The 25630-nt window shown below is 46.4% G+C and overlaps 1 protein-coding gene across 1 annotated transcript in view; it reads right to left on the bottom strand.

Moving 5' to 3' along the window:
• The window catches only part of PLEKHA8 (pleckstrin homology domain containing A8), a 46981-nt gene extending 23104 nt beyond the window's left edge, over window positions 1-23877 (bottom strand). Inside the window, exons 1-4 of the mRNA XM_074195576.1 lie at window positions 23809-23877; window positions 6454-6570; window positions 4670-4825; window positions 2469-2593 (exon numbers count right to left, since the gene is read on the bottom strand). Of these exons, the coding sequence (XP_074051677.1) occupies window positions 2469-2593; window positions 4670-4825; window positions 6454-6570; window positions 23809-23848 (438 nt within the window). The 5' untranslated portion in view covers window positions 23849-23877. The remainder of the gene's footprint in view (window positions 1-2468; window positions 2594-4669; window positions 4826-6453; window positions 6571-23808) is intronic.
• Window positions 23878-25630: the final 1753 nt, after the last annotated feature.

The following is a 25630-nucleotide window of genomic DNA, read 5'->3' as shown; positions in this document are numbered from 1 at the left end:
CACGGTCATGAGTCTGGCACAAAGTGTCCTATCGACTTACCTTGTGTCTTAAAGTTTAAATTAGTGGACTCATCCAGGGCTGCTTCTGGTCCATAATGGATGACAGCCTTGCTCTAATGAGGCTGAGGTCAAAGACTGTTCTCTGAGCTGCCCTCACCACTCAGCAGCAGACTTAGCCCCAGACGCCAATCCAAATGGAAAGGAGTGAAGCCAGGCTGTGGTCCCTTGTCCCCTATCACCTTAATGAAGGGTGGCATGTGGTCCCTTGCCACCCACCATGGTCCCTTGCTACCCATTGTCCTAATGAAGGGTGGCATGTGGATTGTCACCCATCACCCTAATGAAGGGTGGCATGTAGTCTCTTGTCCCCCATCGCCCTAATAAAGGGTGGCACATCAGTGGCACATGTTTCACAGCTGTTAATTCTGACTCCATTCCTGCCATCCATCAGTTACACACCTCAGGCCCTCATGGATCATGGAAAGAAAAATGGGCTCCTGAGTCAGAAGGCCCGGGTTCTCATCCTATGCTAGTTATTTGGGGCCCCTGGTGATCCAGATGACTCCAGCTCTAAATCTGTGATTCTGTGCTCCAACTCCAATCCAATAAACATTTACTAAATATGGGCCAGGCTACAAAGACAAAGGAAAAACAACTCCTGCCCCCCCATCTTAACATTTCCTTGGCAGGGAGGGCTGAAGCAGATTAGAATTTGTCAACAGGTAAGGAAGTCCAAGATGGTCTGAGAAAGGGAAGCAGCACAGGCCACAGGAGCCAAGCTTTGACAGAATTCAGGAAGTGTGTGAGGGCATTCCAAAAAGGGGGCGCAGCCTAGGCAAAGGTATGATGGTGATACAGAATCCTGCCCTGTGGGAGCATGAAGGTGAGATGTTGTATCATGTAAAGAAATGAAGGAGGCAAATACTCTTAGAATGAACGGCGATGAGGTCAGTAAACACTGGCTATTGGGATCTTCTCTGAAGATGAGAACTAGATGACCCCCCCACACAAAACAATTTCTTCCTGGAAGGAGCAGGCAATAATGCCTGGGTGAAATTTTGTTCATTAGAATTCAATGTCAGCAGGGAATTTTAAAGGCAAAACACAGTGATGGAGAGCATGAGGGGTGGATGCTGAGCAATGTCTTTGGCCAGGCTGGTGAGGCTCCTCAAAGAAAACAGATAGGGAAGGGGGAGGAGGAGGGCACCCTTTAATGGATCTGATTTTCCTTGCTGGACCCTTGCTTCTCCTCTCACAATCCCATTCCACTTAAATTCCTCTCCCACATCAAAAACTTGCTTCTAACAGGTTCAGCACCTCTTCCTGATGGGCCAGAGCTGGAAGGTCCCTGGGGCCATTCAGCTCAATTCTCATTTTACAAATGAAACAAAGCCCAAGACTTTCCTAGGATCACACACCTAGGTGTCCAAGGTGAAATTTGAACTCAGGTCTTCCTGGAGTCCACTGGGCCATCATAACTCTTCTCTCCTTTGAAGGATTAACCCTTTAATGGCAGGGAATTAAATAAGGCCCTCATTCATATTTAATATGGACCACAAGCTACCTGGCCCACACAAGGTGCTTAATTAATGTTGTGTTTATCTATTTATTATTTATTTTGTCAAGACATTAGGAGACAGCCTGTTTTCCAGAGCTAAGGTCTAGCAAGCAGGCTGGCTCCTCTGAGCTTGGCATAACAACAATCCCTTGCCCTTACCCTCTGGAAAAATCACATGATGATGACATCGCTTAGACCAGCACCAAGTGTTCTCTGAGCTCCAGACAAGCACCTGCTAGACCCGTGTGCCACTCAAGAAGTCTGGCTATGAGGCAAACTTGTCTCATTGTGGCTGTCAGTCCTAGTGTTCAGGGTCATTGGTAGATGTATTGATCTCCCACATTAAAGCAGGTCTCCGGTACAAGTGTCTAATTCTGCTCCTTGCCTGCAAGCCATTTCCCTCTGAAATTAAACTTCTGTTTGATTTTTGACTGTCCGGTCTCTGGCCTGCTCTGTTTGGCTCTGGCCATCCACAGGTTAGAGGCCGGCTCGATCCAGCTGACAATCTACACCTTGTGTAGCTAGTGACTAGTACAGAGCAGACACTTTATAGATGCTAGTTATTATAATAATATTGTTTTACTATTATGTTAATAATGTATAATTATGTTAATTATATAATAAAACCACATATTGATTAATGATACATAATAACATATAATTATATATGGTTAATAATGATATTGATAATATGTAGCACACCATTGTTACTAATGGCTAAGTGATTCACCTCTGCATCTCTGCCTCCTTCCCTAGAAGACGGGGACACCCTAGGCCTTAACTCCTTCAGAGGGAGCAATCCACCATAGCAAGGGAGCGGGTGACCGCTCCTCCCATCCTTGGCTGGTCTTTGGAGCATCATCATTCTGAGGGATACGCCTCCCTCCCGGGAACAGTGAGGCCATCATACCTTGGCGTCCCCCATGCCGGCTGCAGTGGCTTCTTTCGTCCTGTTCACTTGCTGAACGAGGAGGTCACAGTACAAACGGAGCTCAGACATCTTGGTTTTCAAGGTCTCAGTGTTTTCAGTGAATTCTAATGAGGAGAAGAAGCATCATGAGCCTGAGCAAGGATCAAGTCAAACCAAAGCCAGACAAAAAGGCCATTCATCGCCAATGTCAAGCCCCAACAACTGGACTTGAGGGCAGTGAACTTGAATTGGTACTATTTGGAAAATGTTATTTCAACATGATTGGTTCCTTTGGTAACATACTCCTGTGTATGTTATTTTATTTTACATTTAAAACCACTATTCTGAGCTGAGGTTTCCCTAGATTGTCCAAAGAGCCCAAACATGAAAGGGTTAAGAATCCCCAATTCAAAATGCTTCTAAGTCAATTAATGATTAGGTACATTATAAGCACCTGGGTGTTGGGGAGCCAAAAGCACAGGCAAAAATGAAACAATCCCCACCCGAGAAGCTTACACTCTTTTGAGGGGAGACAATGTACCCACATCCCCATATGTGAAAGACAGTCCAAAGCAAATACAGGGCAATTCTGGGGAGAGGAAAGGGGAACCAGGAAAGGACTCAGGAAGAAAGTGGTTCTTGAGCTGAGTCCCTGTGGAAGATGCTCCCAAGTACCCAAGGACAGCTGGGGGGAGGGCATGGGGGTGGAATTTCCCTCCTTCAGGAGGACAACACTCAGGGCATCTTTGCTCACCCGAGCAGGCAACAGTATCCAAGAGGATGTGAGGCTTCTCAGGGGTGGCTCACCCTCAAATGAAAAGCCTTCCTCGGCTCCATGCCAGCCCAGGTCCACAAAGCTGAGTTTTCAAGGCCTAGACTATAGAGGGATTTCTTGGGGAAAGATTTTGGAAAAGCATCATGGTGGTCAGATCTTATACTTCTGATGCTTGGGCAAAAGCTTAACCTCCATAGGCCTCAGAAAATTGGTAAATTATGGAAGTTGATCTGAATTGTCTCTAAGGAATCAAAATCTCCAACTCTGGGAGAAGACTGCTCCAAGCCTTTGTCCATCCAGACCTTATTGATTTGGGGATTTGATTCCAGGTCTGAGTCAGAGTAATGTGGGAGCTGCCTGAAAAAGGTCCTCGCATAAAAGAAAGCAATGGGGGTTAAAGTGCTGGCCTTACCTCAGCCACCCCGAGTCTGAGTTTCCCTATCTGTAAAACAGGAACATTGTTTTTAAAGGGTCTAAAAAAGGCTCTGACAACTACAGGGAAAGATGTCTGGTCTTGCCCCCCATCATTAGCCACCTGGACTCAACTCTGGAATGCAGACTGACCCAATATGTGGGGGGAGGATAATGATGAGTTGTTTCTAGGCTGATTCTGTCCTGCCTCTCTCTAGGTTTGGGTTGACCAGAGCACAGCCAAGACCACAGTTTTTGAGGAATTCCATTCTTTTTCCAAGAACAACCTTCACAGATTTATTAAGAGTCTACTATTTGCCAGACACCAGATAATGAATACAAAGGAAAAAATTTAAACAGACCTTACCCTCAAGAACTTTACATCCTACTGGGTATGGAGGTGGATACAACATATGCACAGTTCATCAATAGAGAACAGAAAAAGGATAGGGGGTGAGAGGTGGGAAGAAGTTGTAGCCAAGTGCTGAAGGAAGCCATGAGTCCTGGGAGGTGGAGAGAAGGAAGGCCTCCCCAGGCTCTGCAGACCACTCATGCAAAGGCATGGCTGAGGAGACATGGTCTGGAGTGGCCATCACATGATGTGTGAGAAGGGAAGTTAAATGAAATAACGCTGGAAAAGTGGGCCAGAGCCATGTTGTGAAGGGCAGTAAGTGCCACATAGAGACATTCATCATTCCCCTCTCCCCCCATCCCCAGAGGTGAAGGCAGCCATAGAAGCTTCTTGATAGGATCAGGCAGCTGAAGACTCATTCTCAGAATGAAGACTGACGCCCAACCTGCTGAAGGCATCTTTTACTATTTCCATGTTACCTGTGAAGTACCTGAGAATCATAATTAGGAGGGGAAAGCCCTATTTGAATGAACCTGTAGGATGCCCCAGTGCTCCTTAAACTTGGGGCTTCACTGTGAAAAGGCAGCACAAGTGAGCAGGGGAGCCCAGAGATGAAAACAAAACCCACCCTAGATTCCACCGAGCCCCTGGGCTGGTCCTCACCCTTCTCCTTCTGGGCCCTGCCATCCGTGAGGCAAGCCTTGGCTGAGCCGAGGGCCACCAACCACCTCTGTCTCTCTGCCACATTTCTGGCTTTCAGGTAGAAGTACTGCTCCCCAGGGATGATCAGATCCATCCGGGTGTTATCTGCAGAATGAACTGGACAGCATGGTTGAGGTCAGATGACAGAAGGACACTCACTCAATCTGCTCCTGCCCGCCTTGGCCTTGCGACCAGCCTTGCAGAGGGAGATGTTCACCCAGTCAAGGATGGGTTTGTTGGATGGAAGCAGACATTCTCCAGTGTCTACTCTCCACAGATCTGGGAGCAGCTGCTTTGACTTAAAAGGAGAAGCTGCAAGTAGACTGTAGGCTCCCTGTGGGCAGGGAGGGCTTTTCTCTTCATATCTCCACACTTTGTACATAGTATACACTTAATAAATGATTGTGGGATTAGACGAATTGGCTTCCAAAGATAGGAAAAATTATTAACTGGTCTAAAAAAGACTCCAAGAAAGAAATGAATTTTTTTTCATAGACACTCCATTCAAAGATTAGGTTGCCATTCCCTTGCCCATGCAAAATATCTTAAGGTCAAAAGCAAGAATACCAATCAATTGAGACACTGGAATATTTTAAGCCCATTTTGGGCATTTCTTTGATGATTTGTGGGAGGAATGGCATTAGTCCTGAAGGTGGGGTGGTGTAATAAAGTTATGAACAAATTATATTTCATTTTCTACTTTCCATGAGAACAAATCCCAATGGGGACTTTCTTAAGGACTCATTCAAAAGGAAAACAACCCCCCAAGCTCCTTGTAGTTCTCAGTTACCTAAAATGTTCTAGTATGTTCCAGATTATTGAAACCATGCCATACAATGGGAGGGTATAATGAGGTTTTCCTTTTTCTTTACTAATTCATTCAACAAAGATTTATTAATATTATAAATAGAATATTTAATAAGTATATATATCTAAAATCAAATTAGGAGGCATATGTTAAGGGTCTGTGCTAGGCAGTGAGCTAGGACCCAAGGATACAGAGCCAAGAGGGAGATATTCTCTGTCCTGCAAGGAGCCTGCCCTTTATCAAGAGATAATAATAATTCCAAGGGTTTATAGAGCATTTTAGGATGTGCAAAGCACATACATATAATTATCTCATTTCATTCTCATAATAATTGAGTGATACAGATCCTCTTATTATCCCATTTCCCAGATGAGGAAACTAAAGGCTTTCCCAAGTCAGACAACTAGGAAGTATCCCAGGCAAGCTTTAAACCCCAGGTCCAGATACCTGATTCAATATTCATAATAAATGAGTAAACCTATGCAAAGCATTTTGCAAAAATTAAAGCCTAGAGGATGCTAGCTGTTAGCAATAAATGTGGGGAACATACATAAGAGAAGTATAGACTTACATCTATAACTACAGCTATTCACACAGGAGATAAATAGGCACATCTATAAATAATATGTAGCTTATTTACACAACATATACATAATATCCAGTGTGTATGCATATAAAATACACACACACCCCTTTATTATTTAATTTTTAATACTCATATACACACACATATATTCTTTTAGAAGTCTGCTTTGGTCTGCTGAATTCCAAGAATTCACTCATTCACCCTGTGAGTGGGTATAAATATTCACTTCAGCCCCTACAGCCCCATGGAGAAAAATACAGAGCCCAGTATTTCCATGGGCTGCATAGGTACAACTGCCAATTTCTATACTGGTTAAACTGGTATCTGAATATTGACTTGGACCAGGCTCACCTTGAATTTCACAGACGGCCATTTGGATGCTTCCTTTGCAGCCTTTCCATGCATCTTCAGGGGAGTCATAATAAGATAATATCCCCCCACAAAGAAGAAACCACCGAGGCTGCCAACCTGCAATGAAAACCAAGAGGTTTCTGCTGTGCTGTATACAACCTGTGTAAAACAAGCCTTCCTTGAATATCTGTTAGTTCACAAGAGCCCTATGAGGCAGATGATATTATTTTTTCCCATTTACAGATGGGGAAACCAAGTCTGAGAGTGGAAAAGTGATTTGCTCAGGATCATTAATAGTGTTGGGTCAGATATGAACCCAGGTCTTTCAGTGTCAGAGTCTGTCCCTCTACCCAATACTATGAAGCATAGAAATTCAACTTCCAAAGATAAAGATTGCCTTTATACACAAAACAACATTACGGTGGTTATGAGCAAATTATATTTCGTTTTCTACTTTCCATGAGAACAAATCCCAATGGGGACTTTCTTATAACACTTTTTTTTGGTTGAAGATTTTTCAAGGCAATGGGGTTAAGTGGCTTGCCCAAGGCCACACGGCTAGGTAATTATCAAGTGTCTGAGGCTGGATTTGAACCCAGGTACTCCTGACTCCAAGGCCGGTGCTCTATACACTGCGCCACCTAGCCACCCCCCAATGGGGACTTTTAAAAGGACTTATGGTGGTTATTTTGGTGGTGGCAAAGAGCTGGAACCTAGGGAAATGGGGGTGGTGCTCATCAGCTGGTAAATGGCTAAACAAGTCACAGTATATAAATGTGATTCCAGACACCAGATAATGAATACAAAGTGTGCTGTAAGAAATGATGGAGGGGATGATTCTAGAAAAACCTGGGAAGCTTTGTATGTACTGATGCAAAGTGAAGGAGTAGGACCAGAAAAACAATTTACAATTTACATTGTATATTATTGTATATTATAATATACAATGTTGTAGCATGCAATATAGCAATATTGTAAAGGCAACATTGCAAAAACTTGGCAACTTTAATCAGAGAAATGATCAACCACAATTCTTGAGGACCAACAATGAAGAAGACCAAGGGGGGAAGGAATGAATTCAGAGAGCAGAATGAGTCAGATTTTTGCATATGCATTTATATTTGTACATATTACTGTATACGACTGTGCATATATTAGAGGGGTTTTGCTTTTCTTTTCAACTGGGTAAAGTGGTAGGAGGGAGAGAAAATAAATGCTTGCTAATTGGAAAAATAAAATTTTTAGAGGAAAAAAAAGTCATTGCCCTAAAGTAGCTTACAATCTGTTCTTTCTCATCAATGGTTTTACACTCAAAAGCAATGACAAGGAAGTCTGTATTTTGGCAAGCATCTGGGAAAAATGATTTTGTTTATATTTCTAATGGATGTTTGTGTTTGTGTGTGTGTGTGTGTGTGTGTGTGTGTGTAGGACAGAAAAAGTGTCCAAGCAGAGGTTTTAGACACACCACCAGCTGAACACAAACAACCCCAAAGGTGCCCTCGAATAGATTAAGATGTAGTCCTTCTTTGATTTTAACAAGTTAATGCATTAATAAAAATAAAACATGCATGGTTTTCTACCAACATGAGGGTAACAGTTTGCTGACACCTTCCCTGCCCCATTGATGTGTCCAGGATCACATCTAGTAAGTGTCTGAGGCTGAATTTGAATTCAGATCTTCTTGTTTCCAGTCAATAGCTCAGTGCACTAAATGTTTATTGACCAACAGATTGAAATATATATTCTAGGTATGAGAATAAGGATTTCAGAAGACAGTTCTCCAACTAATTGTTGATTAGGAAAAATAGTGGGCTTCTGGTAAGGAATAGAGGACTTTTCTTCATTGCGGTTCCTCAGGATACAGTTGGAAAAAACCAAAAGTCCTAAATGCATGGGACAGCTAGGTGGAATAGTGGATACAGCACTGGCCTTGGAGTCAGGAGTACCTGAGTTCAAATCTGGTCTCAGACATTTAATAATTACGTAGCTGTATGATCTTGGGCAAGTCACTTAACCCCATTGTCCTAAATGAAAATTATTTGGTAAAGGCTAGGGATAAAGGAGGGAAGGATACCAGAACAGTCGGCCCTCAAGAAGCATGGATCTATAACATACACACACTCAACACAAAGGGATTTCAAGACAGAGGAGATGCCAACATTCAGAGGGAGCAGAAAAAATTTCATTTAAGAGGAAGTCCCTGAGAGGCAGAAGGAAGGAGATAGAGCAGCATTTGCAGGCTTGGGGCCAGTCCCAGCAAAAAAGAGGAGAGATGAAATGAAAAGTAGGCCAGATAGTTTGTCTAAGAGGCAGGGAAGTTATAAATAAGTCTGGGAAGGTGGGTTGCTGCAGTCTAAATGCATTCCACAGAGCTCTTTCATGGGATCTTTCAAGACACAAGTAAAGGGGCTTCTGAGAGCTTTGCTGAGCCTACAAAGAACTTGAGGATACCTTATAGATCAACTCCTTCATTTTTCAGGCAAGGAAACCAAGGCCCAGAGGAGTAAAGTGATAGGATGTATTCACCTGTGCTGCTATAGGAGGGGAGTTTGGAGAGGGCATTATCCAAAGGGATGGGAAGATGAGGGAAGGGGCAAGGATAATGGTGAGGCTGCCAGTGTGGCAAACTTGAAGGTAAATCTTAAGAAATACAGAAAAAGTCTGAAGGGAGGACATGTTGGGGGCGGGGAGGAGAATGACATAGAATGAATTCTGGTTCTGACTTGTTGAGTTTGGTATGTTGTGGGAACATCAAGTCAAAGATGGGAGGCAGGCAGTTGGCAGTCTGGGGCTGAAGGTGAGGAGAAAGATGAGTCAGATCTATTGATCTAGGCATCTCTGAAGGGATTACTGAGGGCCAGATGGAGTTGGCTGGAGAGGGGGTAGAGGAATTAGGCCCAAGTCCAAGCCTATGACACATGGGAAGGTCCATTTCTAATAACCTTCATCAATCCTCAAGCACCAGGGAAGTCACATTCTAATGAGAAGATCCCACATAATTAAAAAAATGCAAACAAGATAACTGGAAGCTAATCTTTGATAAACTGGAGAAGAAAGAATGGACAGGTCTCCTGCAGAAGTTAGCATTTGGGCGGAACCCAGGGAAACTGAAGTAGGCCAGAATTACAGACAGTCTGGGAGAAACCTTGAAAATGCAACAAGCAGTGAAAGGAGCCTCCCTTGGAGTTAAAAGCACAGGTCTCCTTCCCTTTCAATATGACACTGGTGGCTCAGGGAAGCTGACAAAATCCATGGAGGCCATTGGCCCCTGGGCTCCATCTCCCACAAAGTTCCACTGAATAAACTAAACTGGCCTTGGGCCATTTCCTGAAAGAGTTCTGGTTTTAAAATGGAATTTAGGAGGCAAGAACTTGGCTGAGGGTCAATAGCCTGGCTCAGCACCAGGACAAGAGAGGTCTCAAATACAATTCCATACAAACTCTGAATTCCACTCTCAATGACAAAAAGAAACCAGGCAGATCAGGATCATGGATCTTTCAATTCTCTCTTGGGTTTGCTGCTGCAGTCACAGAATGGGTGGATGCTTCATAAAAGCTTGGATCCCATCTCAGATTACAATCCACAGATGACCCTGACTCACGATTGAGTCTATATCTTACTTAGGTGAGCATCTGAGGTGGGATTCAAACCTGGGTCATCCTCTCTTCAAGTCAGCATTCTCTCCACAACCTCCCCCACCTCTCTCCAAAAAAGTTTTATTTGGGAGGGGAGGGCAGGGAGAAATCAACACTGTACCAGAGATGAGAAGACCTGAGTTCTCATCTTGACTCTGACAATAACTTAACTGGGTGACCCTGAAATAGTTACCAAGCCTAGTTAGGCCTACACTGATGAAATGAAGACATCATGTTTTCCCATACCTCAACTTCTTCCCCAGCTTAAGCACACACAGAACTGGTGTGAGGGTAAAATATTGCATTAAAGCACCTTTAAGAATCTATTATGTTATTGAAGAGTAAAAAAAGATATTGCCAGACCCTAACAAATTCCCCAGATGCCTTGTGGTCTTCACCCTAACTCCTAGAGCCAAATGGACCTGAAGGGCTCCTGAGGGAGGGGAGGGAAGTCCATCACCCGGCCTGCTGCTCCTCACCACCCACAATGATCAATGTCTCAGCATTCAGAAGTCCCAGATTCAAATCCTGTCACTGATATTTATGTGACTTTGGCCAGGTTACTTCATATCTATGGGTCTCAGTTTCCTTATCTCTAAGTTCCCTTCTTGCTTTAGGTCTATGAACAACATTACAATTTCTTCATATTAACAGGTTGACAGGATGGTTTGTGGCTTAAAATGCACTGATAAATCCCATGAATGTTGATCTTGGGGACCACACCTGATTGATAAAGGAAGGATCAAGGAGGTTTGAGAAGAAGATGGGAGAGGGCAGATATAAACATGAACATAGAGGGAAGAGGAAGACATGCCAGAAGGGAGGTGCTGTGAGTCTGTGGGAGGTGGAGGTGGGGAATCAGTAGACTGAGACCCTACGTGTGTATCAGAAAGAGTAGAGATTTTCAAAGGAAGGGAGCAAATAAGCTATAAAGAGGATAACAATGTTTAGGTGCCAGACACCCCCAGTGTGAAGGAAACATTAGGTATTGAATGCGAAGAGAGACACAGTGTGCAGAGTGTGGAAATGGGGGTACCCATGGCAGGAGGAGTGAGGAAAGGCAATGGTAAAGGAGAGGGAGTCCTTAGAAGGACATGGGAGAATGGAAGCTCCCTTAGGACAGGCCCAGGAGTTTTTAAAAGCTCAGTGCTTTAGCTTTACAAGATGCTGCATGTTTGTGGATCTGAACTGTCCCCAGGAAGTGGCCAGAACTCCCCTTCTGTTTGAGCCTAACCTGTTAAACCTAGGATTGGGGGTATCACAGGGTTTCAGCCATATCCTTTGTTTCATAGAAGAGAAAACTGAAGCCCAGGAATGTCCTTCTTGGTAAGTAAACCAGGACCTTACTGGTTTCTAGAATGTATCTACAAGTCATAAAAAGAACATGAGATGATGGAGAAAGTGTTGAGGTCAGGGAGTCCTGAGTTTACTCTGGGCGAGTAATTCTGCTGCCTGCCTGTTTTCCCATATGTAATGGAGGGGGGGGGAGCACTTTGTTCATAGTTAATCGTGAGGAGGATCAATGAGAAATGCAATGTAAGCCTTAAAGCTGGCTCTGATCATTCTAGAAGGTCAAGAATACAAGAGAATCACAAGGAAGTTAGGTCTGTGACCTATGTGTGTTTTTCAAATGATCAATTTAGGTTTCTCCAAAAGCATTGATCAGAGGATAAAGAGATTTTAAGCAGGAATTGAACCCAGCTCTTCCTGACCATGATGTCTCTTATCCATCAAAGCTATTCAGCAGAAATCTAAAGAACATTCATCACAAACCAAAGTAATAATAATAATGATACTATCTAGCATCTAACATTCGTACAGACCTTTAGGGTTTGCAAAGCAGTTGACAAACACTATCTCCCTGATCCTCACAACAATCCTGAGAGGTGCAGTACTCAATCCATGGGGCTTCTATTGTCACTATCCAGAGATATGTTTTTGAATGTTTAAGATGGGTGATGTTGAGGGATTGGGATGTATGGTTTTAGGCATCACATCTGAGGAAGGACACAGAGAAACACGACCAGGATGGAAGGAGGACCAGAGATCAGACCATCCAAGGAATGGGATGTTTAGTCTGTGAAAGGGGAAGGAGAGGAGCCCCTCAGCTGTTGGAGGTTTTAGATGGCTGTTTCTTGGAGAAAGATGCTCATCTCCAGACTCCAAGAGTTTCCCCTGGCTGTACCTCATTCCTGGACTGCTCTCTCTGCTCAACTACTTCAAGGCCCATCTTTTACAGAAGTCTTTTTTTGATCCCATTTCATGTCCTTTATTCTCTCTAAGATTTTTCTCCATTTATCCTCTCTATTTCTTCTGTTGTTTGACTGTGTTTGAAGGCAAGGACTATCTTATACATTTTTCATGGTATCCCCCTTACTGAGTACAATGCCTGGATGCTCATCAACTGACTGAAATGATGAAAAGAGGCAGATTCTTCTGTGCATGTAAGGAAAAATCTATCTGCAAAGAGAACTTTCAAGAAGTAGAATGGGCTTCTCACAAGACCTTCACACAAGGTTGGAGGAGGGGGGACTTGTGGGGACAGTTTCGTACTTGTTCAGGCTTAAGCTGGACTCTTGGGCCTCTGGGGTTCCTCCCCAATTTGTGGTTCTATGAAAAGAAAGGCCTTTGCAAAAATGTATACAACAGAATTAGCATCTTTCTAGATTGGGGCTGCTGGGAGCCCTACAGATGTTATTTAATTCTATGTATTCTGGAAATATGGGCTCAGTGACCTAGTATAATCTCTCATTCAACATTTTGCTGCCAGAATTTTTGGAAACAGATCAAGGAGTAGCAAGAACCTGCTAAACCCTTTACTGAATTTAAATGCAGAAAGGATGGGCGGTACGATGGGTATCAGGACACCTTGTACAACTATCAATAACTGGCACTGCCTGAATCAGGAATGATGACTCACACAAGGAAACTGGCGTGGAGGGCAGAGGGCGGGCGACAGAGAGCCTGCTTCCTGGTTGAAGATTCATCTTCAGGTCTCTGGCTACTACACAACAGCTGAGGAATGGGTGGTCTGTCCTCAGGACTTCTTCCTGGCTCTTTGGTCATGAAGGAAATGCCAAGCTTAGGAGAGAGGCTCTTTAGCCCAGACCAGATCAGATCACCAAGGAAAGAAACTGCCAACTACTTTTATAACTGGGGCCATTGAATGAGTCTAAAAGTCATCCTTGAAAGTCTATTTGCAGAATTCCTTTCCAGAAAGGAGCTTGGCCTGCTGCCCAGGGTCATTATTCTTGCCATTCATTCATTCACTAGGGCAGGTGGAGGTGATGCCCACCTTTTAAAGATGGGTGAGAAGTGAACAGGTCGAGAGAGTGATAAAGAACAGAAGGCTCTGGGGAGGTGGGCTTGGATTAGGACTGGAAGGCTAAGGAGAATCAGATGGATTGAGAAAAGAGAAATGCATTGCTGCTAGGAAGAAAAGTATGAACAAAAACTAAATGATCCCAAAGCTTAACGCCATGTTTATCATTTACTGGAAATTTTATGTTGTTTAAATATTTATCTAGCTGGGAATGAGTGATAAAGAAACCAAGGAAGCTTGTACCTCTTTGTATTATTAAAGCTTGATCACCAGCAGCACAAGAACAGTTTTTAGCAGCCCCAATTTGCCTAGAGTCGCCCCCCCAGACACACCCCTAGAGAGATTCTCCTGACTAATTCACCTTGGAACAGGGGAATCCATTTCCTTTCTTTTTCTTTTTTTTGTTTTTATGTGACTTGTATTTATGTGACTAGTGACAAAGCAGTGGGGTTAAGTGACTTGCCCAAGGCCACACAGCTAGGTAATTATTAAGTGTCTGAGGCCAGCTCTGCACTCAGGTACTCCTGACTCCAGGGCTGGTGCTCTATCCACTGCCACCTAGCCGCCCCCCCCATTTACTTTCTCTAAATGGTCTGTCGTCAACATAACAGAGGTCCTAAAACATTTCTTCTTTTTTTAAAAATCAACAAAAATCTGCCTTCACTTTCTCCTACCTCCTTCTGCTCCACTGCAAAAGAGAGAAAAACAAAATCCCTGTTACAAACATGTACAGTCAAGAAAAAAAAATAATCCTGCATTGCCATCTCCAAAAAACAGGACTCAATCTGGATGATGAATCCTTTACTTCTCTATTAGGAAGTAGGTAGGAGGTTCAATATGAATCCTGTGGAATTTTGTTTAGTTAAAAGTTGTGAAGTGTTTCAAAGATGTCTTTACAAAATAACTGTTATAGTGTAATTTAGTCTTCTGGTTCTGCTCACTTCACTTTGCATCAGTTCATACAAGTCTTCCCAGAGTTTTTGGAAACATTTCCTTCATCATTTCTTAGAGCACAACAGTATTCTCTCACATTCATACACTATAACTTGTTCAGCCATTCCCCAATTGTTGGACAAATCTTTCAATTTTCACTACTTTGCCCCCCCCAAATCTGCTGCTATAAATATTTTTGTGTATTCTTAATTGAAAGTTGGTTTTTTAAAGACTATTATATCCCTCAATCTATTCTTTCTCTAATTTATTCCAATTCCTTCTCCTCTTTCCATCCTACTTCCCTGAGTGATATAATTATTTCTATACCAAACTCTGTGGTGTGTGTGTGTGTGTGTGTGTGTGTGTGTATGTTTAAGTCTTCCCTCCTTTGACCAGTTCAGATAAGAGTGAGATTCAAGTGCCACCCACTTCCCCTTGTTTGCTCTGACTTGTATTTTTTGCACAATCTGATTGAGATAATCTTCCCTAACCACCCTCTTCAGCCAACACTCCCAGTGTATTCCTCTTCCTCTCGCTTTCCATCCTTCTTTTAAAATCATCATAAAACCTAATAGAACCAATTCCGGGACATATGTGGGCATATATGTCATTTCCCTATATGTAAACATAAGCAGTTTATTTTTGTTTAGTTTCTTATGCTTGCTTATTTTTTTATGTTTCTCTTGATTCCACGATTTATACTTCAAAGTTTCAATGCAGCTTAGGTGTTTTTGTCAGGAATGTCTCTTTAAAGATCCATTTTCCTTGTTCTGGTATGACATTCTGCTCTTTATGAGTAAATTATTATTGGTTGTAATCTATCCTTTACCTTCTAAGCTCTCCACTCCTTTGAGGTGAATGTTGCCAAATCTTGTATAAGTCTGATTGTAGCTTGGATTCTCTCTGGCTACATGCAGTAGTTTTTTTTTTCTTTTTTGATATGGAAACTCTGGATTTTGGTTATAATGCTCCTGGGAATTTTCATTTTGGGTTTTCTCTCAGAAAGTGAATGTTAGATTTGTTCCATTTCCACTTTGCCCTCTGATTCTAAGAGATCTCATCAATATTTTATATTTTCTTGAAATATATTCATTGTAGACCAATAAGTTTGGTCTCTTTCTGAGTAAATTACCTCCACATTTCAACTCTGATTTCTAAATCTAGGTATTGGTTTTTCTCATTTAGAAAAGTTCTTCTCTGAGTCATCCCCAATGCTGACTCAAGAATGCTTTTCTTTCCCTTCCTCTTTTCCAATCATCATGTGAAATGTGAACAATTCCAACATCTCTATTAGATGCTGTGCCATTAAACGGTGTGACTGATCCACCAAATTAGGGCATGAATGACCAGCCCCAAACCATCCTTTTTCCTCCTGAGCTACCACTACAGAAGAAACTGAAGGCAGTGGCCCCCACCCTTGAAGAACTGCCAATGGGGAACATAAAAGAGAAGACCTGTTTGGGGTGGAAAGTACTGGTTTTGGAGCCAGAGATTGTCAGATGACCTTGGGCAAATCACTCTCATTGTCTTTTGCTTGGACTACTAAAAAGCTTCTTTTTTTTTTTTTTAAAGCAAATGTTTCAATTTATAAAGAAAAAGCATGACACAAAAGAAGAGATATGAGAAAAAACTCTTCACTCCAAATCTTACAGAAGTGAGAGTTCAGAAGTATTATACATTGTCCATATTTTCAGACTTTTTTGATGCATTGATCAATAATGCTGATTTTTTCCTCTTTTTTGTCTTTAAAATGCTACTAATCATATGGAATAGTTGTCTGCGAGGAGAAAGAAGAATGGAGTAAACCATCTTAATGTAAAAAAGTCATTAATAAAAACTAATTTAAAAAATACATACCATAAAATACAGAAGTTTAATTTGGAAAGATCATGTTTGGAAATAATAATTAGGCACCAGTAGCAGCATCATGAATAATGAGTTAGAGATAAGTTTGGTCAAGGCTAAATTTTTCGGAGTCATTAGATATGAATATGATTTAACTAGAAAATACATTAACTACTTTCTATAGCCAGACTATTCTAGTGATATGGATGGTTTGGCCAAATATTTTTCTTTCTTTCTTTCTTTCTTTCTTTCTTTCTTTCTTTTTTTTTTTTTTTACTAAAAAGCTTCTAACTGATCTCCTCAAGTTTCTTTAATCCATCCCCTACCCAGCTGCCAAACTGATATCCCTGATCACAGGGCTGACCACATTTCTCCCCATCTCAAGAAAATCTGGTGACTATTGCCTGAACTGTATCATACAAACTCCTTTCCCTCTGTATTTAAGACCTTTTACAATCTGAATCCAACCTGCCTTTGAAGACTGACTTCTAGCTTTCTCCTTAGCCAATCTAATAGGGATGTCTTAGCTCTCTGAACTGCTGAGAGTAGTTGCAGCCATTAAGGTTGATCATCTCACAATGCTGCTATTAATATGTACAATGTTTTCTTGGTTCTGATCCCTTTTTTTCAGCATCAGATCCTGTAACTCATTCTGTGCTTCTCTACAGCCTGACCATTTGGTTTTTTTTATAGAACAGTAATATTCCATAGTATTCATGTACCATAACTTGCTTAGCCATTCCCCAGTTGAAGGGCATCCCCTCATTTTTCAATTCTTTGCAACTACAAAAAGAGATGTTATGCATATTTTGGAACATATGTGAAGACTGACTTTCTAGTACTCCCTGTCAATTATTCTACATTTTACCAAAACTGACCTATTTGCTATGCCCACAAATGCCATTCCATCTTCTGTTTCTTCAGATCCCATGCCAAGAAAGCACCCCTTCTTTGCTTTCATCTTACAAATCCCTAGTTTTAAAGCAGAACTTGGCTATCACCTCCCATAGGAGACCACCCCAGCTATCCAGGGATCTCCTTGTCTTCCTTGCCTTGACACTATTTACAGGGACTCTGGCCTTGAACATAGGTCACCTGATTCTAAATCTTATGTTCTTTATACTGTGCTGTTGAGAGTTTGCCATCTCTAAAAATCTCTGCTAGAGGTCAATTTGTTCATTTCTTTAGAGGCCTGAATTTCTTCATTTCTTTTGAGCTAAACCTTTGGCCCTGGAGGATCAGATTTCTAACCTCAGTTTTATCTCTGCTTCCCCATCTCTTCATGACTTACAAGCTCCACCTCTGCCTCAACTCCTCAAAGAAAAGTGTAGAGAACAAGAGTCCCACTGGATATCCCCTGGGAAGAAAGGGGACATTCCACGATCTCAGACATACAAGAATCCAATCTGTGCCTAAAACAGGAAGTCCTCAACAATATCCACTCAGGTTGCTTCCTAATGACCTTGAAAGATGAGGACCTCACTCGTCCTGGAGGTAGGGACAGCCCTTCCCACTCTGGCCCAGTTTTCACTGTTAAGACAGTTTTTCTGAGCCTTGATCATTGATCACTGTAACTTTCATCTACTAGACCTAGTTCTGTCCCCTGGGGCCAAGCCTGTTCTTCCATCTATATGACAACCCTTCAAATACTTGAGGACAGTGATCACAATCTGCCTTCCCTATTCCCTCCCCTTGAAGTCCTTTCTTCTCTAGGACAAACACCCTCTGGACACCTTCATCCCAACACTTCATGACATGGTGCCAAGCTCCCTTAGCCTCCTGGCCCCTTCCTCTGAAGCTTGGTCTCTAGAACTGAAGACAATCAATCAAGGAATAATGATTGGTTAAGCACCTACTGTGCAGGCACGCTAGCAGTGGCCTGACCAATCGCACTTCCCTAAATCTAGACAAGCTTCTCTTGATGTAATACTGATATAGGCTTTTTGGCTCTTATGTTCCACTATCAGAGCAGGAGTCTCAGCTCTGTCCATACGCAGCTGTGTCATTTTGGGAAAGTCACTGACTACTCTGAGCTCTGGACAGGAAACAATGCAGCAAGAGACAGAAAACAGTAACCTTTACTCCAGTGATCCTACAGCTAGGGTTCCATCCTACGGCTGTTACTGCCAGAAAAGAAAAGGCACTGAAATATTCTGAGAATCATCCTCCAAAGTAGCCAACCTAACTGGAAATAACCCATGTGGTCTGTGATTCAGAAACAGCTGAGTGTGGCATAGTGAAGGAGTGCAATGAAGCAGATCCTAAATCAGGAGGAATGAAAATATGAAAAACAGAGAGGATGGGGAGATTTGTAGGAAGCAGCTTAAAGACAGTGAAATGATTCTAAAGTAACAGTATCATATTGCTATTAGATTATAAAATATACATATATTATCATATGTAAAAATTAATTTTAATAATAGCAGCAAGAGCAACAGAGAAATCAGGAAATACATACAGAAAAGGGGAGGAGAAAATTCAAAAGGAGACATAGAAACAGAAAGGAGAGGTTTGTTCCTACTTTTCAGAAACTAAATTGTATTTAAATTTTAAATGAATTTAATTTGGTTAAATTTAAAATTAATTTTTTTTTTAATTTCCAGCAACTACTCCAAATATTTACCCAGAACAATTAAAAAAAAAGGGGGGGGACTTGAACATTTGAAATTTCTTGATTTTCCTAAAAGAGACTGCTAAAACTGGGATTGAAATTGCTGGTTATTTCTTTTATCAGAGACAAGGTGCTCAGAGAAGGGAGTCTGTGTCAGATGTGGTGCAATCAGACAAAATGGGGATGTTAAGGTGGGGGGGATATGATGAGCAGCTGCAGGTATATCAGGGGTGGGACACCAAAAATTAAAGAGCCATTTCTCCGGCTGGTCCCCAGGGGCAGGAGCCCTCCAGAATCACCAGACAGAATTTACAAAGAAGCCACTTGAGCTTGGTTTGATACTCCAGTCAGATGGTCCAGGTTGTCTTGGTTTTCCCTCCCTGTTTTGGGAGCTTTAAGTAAAGTCAGATAACCCCATCAGGTGGTGACAATTCCTCTTCAGGTAATGGTTAGAGATTCCTTCTTAATTCTGATGTTCTTGAGAAATAACCCAAGTGTATGATTTCTTGGATAATCATTTTAGGAACTTCTTGCTTAAATATTTGATTAGGACTAGGAGGGGTCCACGAGATCAGCAGATCTGACTCCTCATTTTACAGAGAAGGAAACTGAGGCACAGAGACAGAAGCACACACCTATTAAAGGTTTGAGATAGAATTTAAATTGTTTTTGTCTCACGGAGCCACTTGTGGTCAAGTGGATCATGTTTCTAAAGAGAGGAGCCCTAAACCCAATTCAGTGATGCCAAAAGCAACAGTCCTCTGATCTTAGAGACCCTTCAGTTTGAAATTAAAGACCAAAATCCCCGCCTGTGTGAGATCTTGGGTAGATCCCTTAGCTTCTCTGGAAATGGGAATGATAGTGTCTGGCTCACAGATTCAGTGAGGTTAATGTTACACCCCTCAGCAAACAAAGGCTAGTATCACGGCGGGTGGCCTGAGCACCTGTGAGACCCTCTCCTCTTCTTGCATCCCATGCCAGGACAGCTCATAAACAAATGGCATCTCTCATCTTCCTAAGGATAATACTAGACAAGCTTCCTGAGCTTCAAACAATATAGGCAAACATATGATTCAGTGAAAGGAGAGTTGGTGGCAGACCCATCAAATTCTGCTCCTGATGCTTGCCACCTGCATAACCTGGAACTTGTCACCTGACTCTCTGAGATCCCAAAGAGGAAAATGAAAAATGTTGGTGAGGCTGCGTCATGCCAGGTGTCAGAGGTGAAGCCAGGAACCGGTACAGTCATTCTGGAAAGTCATTTGGTCTTGTCCCTTCTCCCTTGGAATCCCTGACGCTCTTTTTCTTCATCCTCCCCAGGACCTTCAAACTCTTCACCAATCTGTGCTTTACAATCTAAGCTGAACCTTTAATGAGAGACCATGTCATCCGTAAGCCATGTTTGGATGTCAAAGTCCTTCCCAACTGTCCAGTCTGCTCAGGCCTTACTCCTCTCTGTGTCTGGGCTTCATACTATTTATGAGTATTTCCCACCTCCAGGTATCTGCCTCCTGGCTTCCTTTCTGACCTCTCTCCTATAAAAAGTCCTGCCCAGGTCCTCTTAAATCTAGTCTTCCTCTGTTGATTATCCCCAGTCTATTCATCCAGATCTTGTTAGTCCATAATAGTTTGTAAGTCATCTTCCCCATTGATTGGGAGCTCCGTGAGGGCAGAGGCCAGTTGGGGGCATTTCTTGGTTTCCCAAAGGGCTGGTACAGTGCTTGTCAAGCAATAGTTACTTAATAGAGGATTGCCGATCTGCCTGCCTTGGCTCAAAATGTCACTAAACTATACACATCTTTGGGCCCAGAGATGCCTCTAGCAGGTCTGTGGCCTCAAAGAGACCAAGGGAAAAAAGACAAACATTGAGAGAAGCTCCTTGGGTCATAGCAAAGAGATGGACACTGGGAGATACCCACTCCTGGGGGGTTGGTAAAGCAAATTATGGCACACGAATGGACAAGTTTCAGAGGAAACCTGGCAATGTCAAGTCAGTAGAACCAGGTGAACAATTTATACAATGATAAAAATGTAAAAAACCATCAATGCAATGAGAAACTATTCTTCCAGAGAGCTGAAGAAACAGATCTTCTGTAGAGAAGAGAGGGATTTAAAAGACAGAAGGTGATAGGACTTTCATGTGGGCATTATTTTCCTTTGTTTGAGGGGAGTTATGGTTGTTACTGGTTGTGTGTGTATGTGTGTGTGTATTAATGTGGGAGGGAGGGAAAATAAATGCTTGATAATTGCAAAAAAAAAATGCAGGGGAGAGTACTCTGGATCTAGAGTCAGGAAGACCTGAATTCAAATCTTGTCTCAACCAATTACTACCTATATGGCTTTAGGCAAGTCGTCTACTGTCCCTGCCTTAGTTTCCCCATCTGTAAAATAAGAATTGGACTCAATGGTTACTAATCTCTACATCTCTGATGCTGATCCCTCAGTGAGAGAGAACAGAGCTAATTCTAAGGGAAAAAAGAACTCCTTTTACATTTAGTTCAAGGAGGATGAATTCCCAGGAAGGAGGGAGGCAAGCCAAGATGAGGGAAAGGCTGCAGCCCCTGGACTCCTGGCCCAGGCAAGGGAGGGGCCTCAGCAACTTTTTCTCCTTCATCTTTCCCAAGCATTCTTTCAATTACTCTTCTTGTAAATAGTGAAGTGGAAGAGCTGGGCAAGAAGTGCTTGCGGGACATCGGCTCCAGCAGAGCCTTCTGGAGACAGGCTGCTTTTCCAGGCAGTCTGACCTGAAGGCTGCTCTGGCGCTGCCCTCAGCATGACACCCGCCGGTTCATCGCCGGGACACAGAAAACATCACTTGGGGATGTTAAGGAAACACCCTAAGGGGAGGACTTTGTTGTTGGGAGAACAAATGATTTGGCACTCCATGATTCATAGGAAACAGAATTGAGGAGGAGGAGGAAGAACAGAAGGGGAAGGATGAAGAGGAGGAAAGCTCATCTATCAAGTGCATCCAGGTTTATACAGTAGTGACTGTCAATATGGCTATTCTCCTTTCACAGAGAATGTCTATTATATGCCCCAGCTAGGGATTCAAGTAAAGGTCTTTTAAATCAGAAACACAGGACAAACGTGGATGGGCTGCTGTGACATAATGCATACATGGTCAGTCTTGGTTCAGAAAAACTGGGGGAGGGAATCCATGTGGTACAGTAGAATGCTCTGGCATCAAATTCTGCTTTTACCACTTTACTACCTGGGCCTCAACTTCTTCACTGGCAAAATGAGAGGGATGAAGACAGTCTTGTCTAGCTCTACATCTACAAGCACTATCAGCTGAATGACCTTGGACAAGTCATTTAACTTCTGCTTACCTCAGTCTCCCCATCTGCAAAACAGGGATATAATAAGAGGACCTGTCCAATAAGATAATAATGATAAACCCCTTAGCCCAGAGCCTGGTCCCAGTGTTATCTATCTAAAGCCCCAGCTAAGCCATCCAATCTGCTTTGGCCTGGGTAGTGGCTGCCTTTTCTGCCCAGAGCCTCTTTGGGGAGGCCTGAAGGTGGATACTAGTCCATAAGAGGCACTGCTGGGAAAGGATTGAGGTAACGGAGCTTGATTCATTCACAGTTCTGAAGAATCTCCCCAAATGCTGGCCATCAAAAACCCCAAACCATCCCTGACTACAAGGAGCTTCCATTCAACTGGGCTAATATTTTATAATGATGATGACGATGATACATAAATATCTCATTTGACCCTCAGGTTGCTCCCAGGAGGCAGGTGCAAAACCACACGCATGACGATCATCCTTGTTTTACAGCTGCTAGAACAGATTCAAAGGTGGTCAGTGACTTGCCCAAGGTCACACAGCTAAGGCGGGAGGAATGTGGGACTGGAATCTAGGTCCAAGGCCAGTTCACTCAGACAAATGGAAAGAAGGGAGGGAGGGATTTGGAGAGAGATGAAAGAGTGGGGAGGTAAAAGGAAGGGAGGAGAGAGGAGAGGAGAAAAGAGGAAGAAGGGGAGAGGGAAAAGAAAAAAGGAAAGAAAAGAGAGAAGAGGGGGAATACTGGTGGGGGGAGAGAGAATAAAAAGAGGGAAGGGAGAATACAGAAGGGGAAGGACAAATGGGCAAGCTAACATGCCACCATCAGCTGCCTCTCACCCAACAGCCCCCGAATCACAGACTGGCAGAACTTGGGAAGCCCACTGTGTCCGAGCCCCGGCCTTCAGGCTTGGCAGGTGCCATGCTATAGATGTGCACGAGCCTCTCACTCCTGGCTACCCACGGCCCCTGCAGGGAAGCAGCAGGTCTTGCCCACAATCCTTCAACACCGAGGGTGAAGGCGGCGCTCCTCCCTCATGGCCCCCTCCCTCATGGCGCCCCTCCCTCATGGCCCCCTCCCTCATGGCGCCCCTCCCTCATGGCCCCCTCCCTCATGGCCCCCTCCCTCATGGCCCCCTCCCTCATGGCCCCCTCCCTCATGGCCCGCTCCCTCATGGCCCCCTCCCTCATGGCCCCCTCCCTCATGGCGCCCCTCCCTCATGGCCCCCTCCCTCATGGCCCGCTCCCTCATGGCCCCCTCCCTCATGGCCCCCTCCCTCATGGCCCCCTCCCTCATGGCCCGCTCCCCGGCCACCACCAAGGGCCAGAGCCGCTCGGCGGGGGCCGGCGGGTCCAACCGACGCAGCTCGTCCCGAGGATGCTCGGGGCTGCCCGGGAGGTCCAAAGTGAAAAAGGAGCTGGGGGGCGCGGGCCCGGCCCTCGTCGCCCACCCGAGGGGGCGCCCGCGGCGGCGCTGCCCAAGGCCACGGGCGCGCCGGGCCGAGGCCGGGCTGCCAAGTCCCGCTTGTGCGGCAGGCCGCCCCGGGCCCCGCCGGCGTCTGCCCGTCCTCCCCGGGCAGGCCAGGCCCAGGCCCCCGCGCCCCCGCGCCCCCGCGCCCCCCGCGCTGCGCCCGTCCGTCGCCCGTGGGCGCGGAGCCCGGGCCCGACTCGGCCGCCAGCCTCAGTTTCCCCGGGCCCAGGACGCCGTGGGGCCCCTCACCGCTCAGGTAGTTGGTCCACTTGTACAGCACCCCCTCCATGGCGCGGGCCGCCGCCCCCCCGGGTCGCGCTCAGGCGCCCCGCCGCAGCCGCCGCCGCCGCCGCCCCGGGCCGCGGGGCCCGCCGCCGGGCCGCGGGGCCATGGCCCGCCCGAGGGCCGCCCGAGCGCCGGGGCCGCGGCCGGAGGCCCAGGAGCGCGCGCGGCGCCGGCCCAGGCGGGGCGTTCGGGGGCGTCCCGGGCGAGGCCGGCGCCGCGGCTCCGGGGGCTCCGGGGGCTCCGGGGGCTCCGGCTCCGGCTCCGCGCCGCCCGCTCCTGCTCCTCGCCACCTCCGAGGCCGGCCCAGCACTGAGCAGGCTCGCGCACGCGCAGTGCGCCGGCCGCCCCGCCCCCTCCGGCCGCCGCCACCGCCGCGCGATCCGCTCCGGGTTTTGAGTTCTAGGCCGTCGGAGGGCGGGGCGCCGGGGGCGGGGCGGGGCCCGGGCAGAGGTGTGTGTCGGGGGCGGGGCCGGGCCGGGGCGGGGCGTAGGGGCCGGGGCGGGGCCGGGCGGGGCGGGGCCGGGGCGGGGCGGGGCGTAGGGGCCGGGCGGGGCCGGGGCAGCGGTGTGTCGGGGGCGGGCCGGGGCCGGGCGGGGCCGGGCGGGGCGGGACGTAGGGGCGGGGCCGGGGCGGGGCTGGGGCGGGGCCGGGCGGGGACGCGCGCTTCGCATCTCTCTCCGGGGCTCCGGCCCCCAGCCCCCCACGCAGAAGCCCCGGTCGGCTCCCCCCGGGCGCCCCGCGCTCCCCGCTCCTCCTCCGAGGCTGCGCCCCTCCAGCGCCTGTGCCGGGGGCTGAGGACGGGGCCGGGAGGCGCGGGGAGCCCCGAGCTGCGGCGCCCCCGCGCCCCCGCGGTGCCCGGCCCGGTGCCCGCCGCGCAGGGGGCAGAAAGTACCCGCGCTGCAACTCCGGGTGCGCCGGCGGCCAGCGGGCCTCGGCCCGGCCTGAGCCCCGGAGCCCCAGCCGATCCGGCCCGCGGCTGCCCGCCTCACCCAGTGTCAGGCCAGGGAAGCCGTCCTGGGCACCGTGCCTTGGCCCGGGGCACTCCTGGCCGAGCCTGGGGGAGTTGGGGATACCGCGGCTCGGGCCCCTTACCCTGACCGTGCCCTTTCCAGGCAGGGCCACACGGGCCGCGGCGCCTCGGCGTGTGGGTGTCCCCCCAAGAAGTGCGGGAGCGAAGACGCGTTAAACTGACTCCCAGACCTCATCGTTCCAGTCCTGGCACGGCCGGGCGCCCCGTCCTCGCCGGGCCACGAAGCCGAGTGGCCTCCATGCAGCCTGTCTTAGGGAGCCTCGGGCAGGAGGCCCCAGACTCTGGGGGCCTCCCTCCGGCTAGGCATATGCCAGGGGCAGGCTTGCCAAAGGGGGGTCGGGAGGAGGGGTCCCCGAAGGCCCCTCTTGGGAGCTTTAGGAGCGATTGGGAAGCGTGGGACACGCGGGCGGCGGAGCCCTCACCGTGAAGAGGCTGAGCCGAGGCGGCTCGGAGGAAGGGGAGATCGGGGGCGCCCCAGGGTCCCCCGGACTGTTCGTGCCCAAGCGTGGCAGAGTGCCCCAGCCTCGTCCCCGCAGCCTCAGCAGGTCTTCCACACCGCAGGGCCCGAGACAACTGTCCAGCCCCGCAGCGGGCATCCCCCCAGCGGGGGCACGCCCCGTGCCCAGCTCCTCCCCTCCACAGGATACATGTGTTCCAGCTCTGCTCTGCTTGGGAGGCGGGTCAGCAGTGGCGCCGCGGGCACGGGCAGGCCGATCTCGTAGCCCCTGGGGCACAGGTGCCAGTCTGCCCCCCACG

Source organism: Macrotis lagotis, chromosome 7 (assembly GCF_037893015.1).
Source record: "Macrotis lagotis isolate mMagLag1 chromosome 7, bilby.v1.9.chrom.fasta, whole genome shotgun sequence".
In the NCBI taxonomy this organism is placed as follows: domain Eukaryota; kingdom Metazoa; phylum Chordata; class Mammalia; order Peramelemorphia; family Peramelidae; genus Macrotis; species Macrotis lagotis.
Note: the sequence above shows the minus strand (reverse complement) of the source record. Positions and strands in the feature narration are given on the sequence as shown.